At 38.6% G+C, this 7,771-nt stretch overlaps 1 protein-coding gene across 1 annotated transcript in view; it reads left to right on the forward strand.

Annotated features, from left to right (window-relative positions):
- Positions 1–3,506, forward strand: part of LOC122348864 (catenin alpha-2-like) — a 39,979-nt gene extending 36,473 nt beyond the window's left edge. Inside the window, exons 7-8 of the mRNA XM_043244757.1 lie at positions 3,261–3,341; positions 3,471–3,506. Of these exons, the coding sequence (XP_043100692.1) occupies positions 3,261–3,341; positions 3,471–3,506 (117 nt within the window). The remainder of the gene's footprint in view (positions 1–3,260; positions 3,342–3,470) is intronic.
- Positions 3,507–7,771: the final 4,265 nt, after the last annotated feature.

Below are 7,771 nucleotides of genomic sequence, written 5' to 3' on the forward strand. Positions count from 1 at the left end.
TATATAAATAACAATACTTTTTGATTTTCTTTTTCAGATTTTTTGCTACCGAATTCACGCCCTAGGATAACTTTTTCTTGTAACTACGCAACACCTGCCATTTTCCTGACTATAAACGTTGTGCCATCTGTTGCAAATCCACTCAGTGTTTTCAAAAGCTTTTTTTAAACAATTCTGAAGGCTGTATTTGTGAGACACCCTTGTGTTAGAGTCCCATACAGATGATTGCCCTGCCATGGCACACTAGTAGAACAAAGGGAAATGTCTTTAGATAGAGTCTTGTTCTCCTGAGTTTGCTGATTCTGAATTCCATGGAGATTTGCTTGCCTCTTCATCCAGTTTAAGAATATTGATTGAACTAGCCAATTTAACGTGAGCCAGCTTGCACTGCCTGTGTATTAATAACATCTAGGCGGAACTGGAGGACGGTTGCTTGGCAACATGGTCATTAATTTTGAGCAATCTCATAACACTCAGTCTGAATACAACTGTTTCTGCTGTTTCAACTGTTGCCTTTGATTTGCAATTCTCTGGTCAGATGCCTCGCCTTTAGTCAGCACTGGTGAAAGATTTCATTTGGGTACAATGATGGGAAAGGTAATTAATTTGTTAATTAATTCAGTCTGATTTTTGAATCAGATATCCACGTTGAAACTTCTGTCGAATTAGCGTTCTTCCAGTTTAAATTTCAAATCACTTTATTGGCATGCTTATTTCACATGCAATATTAGAAAAACATTAGTACACACACTACAAAAAATACCAATGGTAATAAAATAAACCGTTTCTGGTCTGTGAAGCTGTTCACTCAAAATCTAGATTTTTTTTTTTTTTTGGTGTAGATGTGTGAGTGCCCTGGTTTGAAAGTGGTGTTTGTTGGACATTTGTGAGTTTCAGACAGGACTGATTTAGGGCCCTACTCTAAGTTGTAAGAATTCCATTCTGCAGTGTGCTGGGAGAGCTTGATTTCAGATAGGTTCATTGCTGTCATTCTCTCTCTCTCTCTCTGTCTCTCTTTGCTGAAAGGTAGAGGGGGGTTAGTGCTTAGCTTCCTAATTGCACTCCATGGTGCCAAAAAAAAAAAAAAAAAAGTTGCATGCGGCTTTTAAGGATACTGTTTGAAATGGTGGCTCTGGTAAAGGTTATGGTAGCTTCAGTATTCTGTACTTATTCTAAGGGTCATCTTCCAAATGAAAGCGGATAGCCTAATTAACAGTCTGCTTTGAATATCAATTTGCGCCTGGCCAAAAACCTTTGCACATGGATCATTATGTAGCAAAAATAATCATCATTCAGACTGATTCTGACCTTTCACCACTGTGAGAAATCTAATTTTATGTGACATTCTGCATGTTTATGTACCATTGACATCTTTTTTTTCTATGATAAGATGTTTCGTTTCATCATTATTTCAGTTCAGTTTGTTTTTATTTGTTTGTTTATTTATTTACACAGTGTTCCTAATAAAACACTTTAAATATATTGCAAATGGCCTCTTAAACATTGCATCATTATCTTGTTCTCATACACTCTATGCATTGTATCATTTTCTGGCAAATTCTTGCAGGCATTTAGCCGTTTCAGTCCTGCTGTCCATATTTAATAGGATGCTGTTTGTGTTTGTATGGAGCCATAGCCTGCAGCCTTGCTGCTGAGAGGGAAAGAGAGAGAGAGATGGGACGTGTGTTGTCATCTATGGTGAGAGTTTCCTCTGACACTGACATACAGGAGCCAGCTGTGAGCTGTCTGGCAGATCGGACCTAGGGGAGACGGCCGCCACCGCTGCAAAATCTTTAATTACTCGCTAACAAGAGGAACCGTCCTCATTTCAACCCGAGCACATTTCACCAGCTCACTCTGACAGGGGAACGAGAATCCATTTTTGAGGGCAACAGCCACTGGAACAATCAGACAGGAAGCAAACAGGGGCATTCAGATTATATGGTGCATGACACTCCTGAACTAGTCGCGCATAGCCAGACTTTTCCCTCATGGCATCAAGTCTAGTCCACACTGCAGCTTATTTTGGCTAAAAACATGTATTTAAACAGAAGAGATAGCCTGACCAACATATAAAGTGGCCACAATAGGGAAGGTTTATCTGAAATGGATTTTTTGTTGTGCATAAAACACAAATGTCTATAGACCTCGTGATAAAGATTGTTGTCCACCCAAACCAACACATTCCCAGACTTACAAACATATATGTGAAATATACAGTTAAGCTTGTTCACTTGTTGAGTGCCTCAAACTAACTCTATTAATTAATTTGATTTCACTACCTGATAGTCATTAGTTCTTTCTGAACTAGTATTCATTGAATCATTGGTTCTTTCTGAACTAGTATTAATTGAATCGACCCTGTATCTTTTCAGGAAGATTGATAAAAGAATAAATAAAGGGATCTTTGTGTCTTTATTTCTGGACGTTCCATAAAGCCAGCCAAGCAGATTAGTCAGTGAGAGAGAGTTCAGGAGAATTCATATTGTTGTTCAGCACTTGTGAATTGATGATTCAGAAAACGTAACCCAGGACAAGTTTATTTATTGTCCTTCTAAAATTGAGCTACCAGATGATTGAATGATAGCTTTAAAGATACAAAAAACAGAAGTGATTCATGCTAGAAATATAATAGAAAATTATCTCTATTATAGACTGTCACATCTGCCTCAACTTCAAGCTGCAGTTCGTTTTATGTTAAGCCTCAATCCATTATATAGAGTATTGGTAAAAGAGCAAAGATGCAAGTTATGCAGCATTCAGAGTTGTGTGCAATTTTCAAATTGCTTCAGGCTACAGTGTCCTTTCGGCTTCATCAGATGGAGTTTTCGGCACCTGACGATGTGGCTTTTATTCTGCTATAAAGGTTTAATCCCTGATGTTTTAGGGTCTGCCTGTGGCCAGCCATTTTTGTGGCGGATAAATGTAGCACAGAAGATTCCTTCATGTCAGTCTGTCTTCAAAATCTGCTACTGTGCACTATAGTGCTCTGTCTTTTTTATCGCTGGTTGTGTCTACACTCTATTGTTGCTTTATGCGGCACTTGCTTTATTTCATCCCTGCTGTGTCTACATTTAGAGGCACTTAAGGCCTCAAGTTTGAAGAGGTTCTTAAAAACTCCACTCGAGGCTGACAATAGTGTTTTTAACTTAACCTTTCTCACTTGATTTGTTTGTTACTCTTTCGTCTTCTTCTGGTGTGAGCTTGTAGAACATGAAATGGCGATATTACATGAATGACGCCACATTTTTCTATTGCAGACCGGAAGAAAAGAAAAAGGAGACCCCCTGAATTCAGCTATCGACAAGATGACCAAAAAGACCCGTGATCTACGCAGACAGGTGAGTTAGTCCTGCTGTCTAGAAAATAAGAACATAAGGAGTCTATGACCACTACGATGAAAGAAAGTGATATGTTACCTCATGTTGCCTCATTATTTTTTGTTTTTCATTAAGCATTGTGCTTTGTAGAACACAAAAGGCAAATATAGGATGAGAGGATGGTGATTGTAACGGTCAAGATCCAAAAAGCACGTAAAAGTATCATAAAAGTTGTATATACGACTTGTGCACTATATTACGATAGCTTTGTGTGAAGAAGGGACTGACATTTAAGTCATTTTCCACTGAAGCTCTTCCGTTCTGCCATTTAAGTCTTTTTACAATAGCACCACACTTTAAGAACCACTGGTTTACTGAATCGTCTTTTCTGAAGGTTGATGCCTCAGGTATTAATACTTGCGCAAGGAAACATAAGTATGGATTTAAACCTTCAAATGAAAACAGACAAACAAAATGCTAAAAAAGTAACTGTAATGCACACCACTGAAGTGTATGTTGTATTTTTACTCATTGTTCAAGAGGATAAGTCTTCTGAGAACAGTTTAGACTTAAATAACACCTGCTTACATTTCTGAATATCGCGCATAAGAGCATCAAACATCAGTATGTCTCTAACTCAAGAAGCTGAGGTCCACGCTCTTGACTTCGGCAATCAGTACAGCTTAAAAAGCTCTTTTGATGCATATTCTCTCTCCATCACCATGACAATGGAATAAAGTGTCAGATCGGTCAGCACCGATGTAAACTAACACCGAGTCTGGAAATAAAGCTGCAAGGCATTCCTATCAGATTGACATTCCCATCAGGAGAGTTTTTACTTAATAAAGAAAGAGCATTATACTGTTCTTTTATATAATACTATTACCTGACATTTACACATAAAAATGAAGCATTCTGTCTGCTCCTCAGTTGAAAGAACAAGGCTAGATAAATATTTCACTGGTTAAGAGAAACATAGGTGCTCCTGTCAGCCAAGTTAGGGCGAGATTTGCTTTTCAAAACTAGATTTTTTTTGTCTTGTTTCCATCCAAAATATCTACAAATTCTAAAATGAAGAAAGATTTTCTAGACAAAAACAAAATAAATAAATATTGTTTTGAGAAAAAAAAAAACAAGTCAAAAGTTTTTACATGAAACAAGCAAAATAATCTGCCAATGGGGTAAGCAAAATAATCTTGTTTTCTGTTTGAAATAAGATTATTTTTCTCACCCCGTTGGCAGAGTATTTTGCTTGTTCTGAGCAAAAAAGTCACTTAATTTTGACTTGATTTTATTTCTTAAAATTCTCACATATTTTGGCTGAAAACAAGAAAAAAAATCTAGTCTTGAAAAGCATATTTTGCAGTAAATAAATAGCCTCATAAATTTGACTCCTTGTTCCTTGTCATACAACACAGTGTTGTTGTATGACTTTTGAAGACTTGGCATACTTTAACGTTACTTTTATGGTGCTTTTTGTCATTGTGGAGTTTGATAGCACCCATCTGCATTTACTACTTTCATTATACAGAAAGGAGCAGGTAGGATATTGTTTACCCCCCCTAAAAAAGTAATCTTTTGTGTTCCTCAGAAGGAAGAAAGTCATATTCTAGCTTTGGAATAGCACCAGAGTGAGTAAATGGTGACAGAATTTTCATTTTGGGTGAACTATTCCTTTCATAAACTCACCATATAACACATTCAGGTGAGGAAAAATTGTCCCTACACTCTAAACATCAAGATGTCAGCTGTCAGAGAGCATACAATCACCATAGTCACCCTCTCATTTATAAGATTTCTTCACATGCTCTGGAAGATTGTTGTGTTCGACCGTTCAAAACTTGTCTTGTGTTCTGGCAAAATATTTTTTTTTTATTTTATTTTTTTTCACAATTCTATTATAGTGGATGTTTTACCAGTGCCTGACTCTTACAAGTTTGAAATTGACTTTTCCCTGTTGACTTTGCTGTTATTCATGTCATAACCCAGGGCAGACACTATTGAAACCTGTAAGACTGCATGTTCATTGCTGTGGTACCATCAGAACCTAGCATATTTTGACCATTGTTTGTTGTAGGTGTATATGAACGCAACAACCACAATTGGATCTGCACAAAAACAAAAGGTCCGAGATTTTCTAAATGAACTAATCTCGGCCCAATACAAAATACACTCTGTAGAGGTTCAAACAGTGTAGAAAACAACTCAACCCAACAGACGAACAAACCGATCTGTTCTTAATTGCTCTTTTCTGAAACGGGTGCATTACAAGAATGACACTATAAACAGAATCCCAGAATATAAACAGGTGCACTCCTACCAAAAACAGGATGGTTGTACTCATACGAGACTTGCATAAACATTTTTATCCACTTCGATATTTTGTCTCTTAAAACCAAAACCAAACCAAGACGAAAATTCAAGAATGTAACAATTTGAGTGCTTGTTTCAGAACAAAGCGAACAATCTACTGGTCTGACAATGCACTTAGTCACATGCCATTCTCAAGTGATTGGCTCAAAAGGTTCTATGAGGCAAGCGTGGCATATTTTGAATCTCACACTTCCGGGTGGTCCTGTAGCTGTTAAGATGAATATTAATTCTAACAAATAGCCTTCTCCAGGTATTATAGACCTCATTGGCCTGCCCCCACTGAGAGAAGACCCTCTTCACCCCACATCACAGTAAATCCACAGAGAGAGCAACTAACGCGCAATGGATGTTCGTTTTGAGCAGGCTGCTTTAATTACGGTCTTGGAGTTCAGGAGTGTGTTAGTGGGTGTATAAATCAGCCGGCACAGAGGTTAAAAAGCGGTACATACACACACTCACACACATGAACGTTCACCGTTTACCCTCCACCCAGTTTGTACAATCTTTTATAATTGGAAAACATCTTTTAAAATCTTCGTGCTCCCACCCCCCTTCACCAAGACTGTAAATTTCACAGCCGCATTTTCAGACTCAGCAGTCGTACATCACCTCCCTCATTTCTGCTTCTCTACGCTCCTTCCCCACCTCACGAACCCCACAACCGGCGCGTTCACGCATCTTCTGTCACCCGCTTCGCTGGACCAATATTTGTAAAGCTGTAAACTTTCCCTGACACATGTATTGTAGTTACTTGTCGGATAAGGAGACCGGGTGTTTACAGATTTGCCAGGCCAAGCATTTTTAATCCTCTTAAGACATTTATTTCATTATCTATCATGGTCTGAGGCGGGGCAAGATGTTTGCCTCACGGATACATGGAGATTTTATGGTACAGTAAAGTGGTTAAAGGAAATGAAAAGTGTTTGATAGCCCTGATTTACCCCAGCTCACTCTACTCCGGAGTCATCTACCGGTAATTCCGGCTGATCACGTCCTGTTTTCACTGTTTGTGAGCTCCATATGCTCTTACATCTGATAAACCACCTCTCGTCTTAACAACATTTCGCTTGAACCTCATCACAAGATAAATTACATTTTAATCACTTAATGGGGTTTAAGATCCCCCCCAAAAAACTTGCCATGGGATCAAAGAAGATTCTAAGCAAGTTGCAGACCAAGCTGTTGATGTCTTCAATGCAAAATCCATGCACATATGTTGGATGTTCTCATTATGTATTTTAATTTAGGCAGTGATCTATGAGCAGCGCTCACCTGCTGTGATTGTGATGTTGTTTACCGACCTCACAGAACATCCGCCATGGGCTTTATAATGGCAAAACAGCCCAATTCAATAAAAATGAATTGCAAAATGTTATTGTATTGTTATTAGTTGATTGCAGGAAGCCGTTGAGGCACTAGTGCAGGGGATTCCTGGGGTTAACCGATGCATAACTCACCCATGTAGAACAAAAAACAACCTACATGGCATGCTGGGGAACGTGATAGTTGAGTACATTTGCATGTATGGATCTGGGTAGATGCACATACTGATTATAGCACTGTGTATGTGTGTGTTTGTGTGTGTGTGTGTGTGTGTGTGTGTGTGTATGTGTGTGTGTGTGTGTGAGGAAATGCATTTCTTTCTCATGGTTCAGCCACTGAAGATATGAAATGCGAACCTCTGTGATCCGCTCAGGGCTTTTCAGGCCCCTCAGTCAAATGAATGGAGGCATCGCCATCTCATCAAATCAGTCTCACCGGGGGAACATCCGAGTGTCTGTGGCAGCCAGCTTTGAGTTATTACTGTCTACCTGGCAAGAGAATATACCACCCCGACCAGTGCAATTCAAACAATAATGGCGAGCCCTGTTCATGATCGCAGACATCGCAAAGGAGCAATGTCTGATTTTCATATTGCCCTCGCTGCTTAGTCTGTTGTATTACATTTGCTCTGTTTAGGTTCAGCGTGTGTTCATGGATGTTTTTTGTTTTTTATTGATAGATAGATAGATAGATAGATTTACCTCTTGATTTGTGTATTAAAACAAAATAATTTCACATTAGGAAATATATATATA

This window comes from Puntigrus tetrazona, chromosome 1 (genome assembly GCF_018831695.1).
Source record: "Puntigrus tetrazona isolate hp1 chromosome 1, ASM1883169v1, whole genome shotgun sequence".
In the NCBI taxonomy this organism is placed as follows: Eukaryota; Metazoa; Chordata; class Actinopteri; order Cypriniformes; family Cyprinidae; genus Puntigrus; species Puntigrus tetrazona.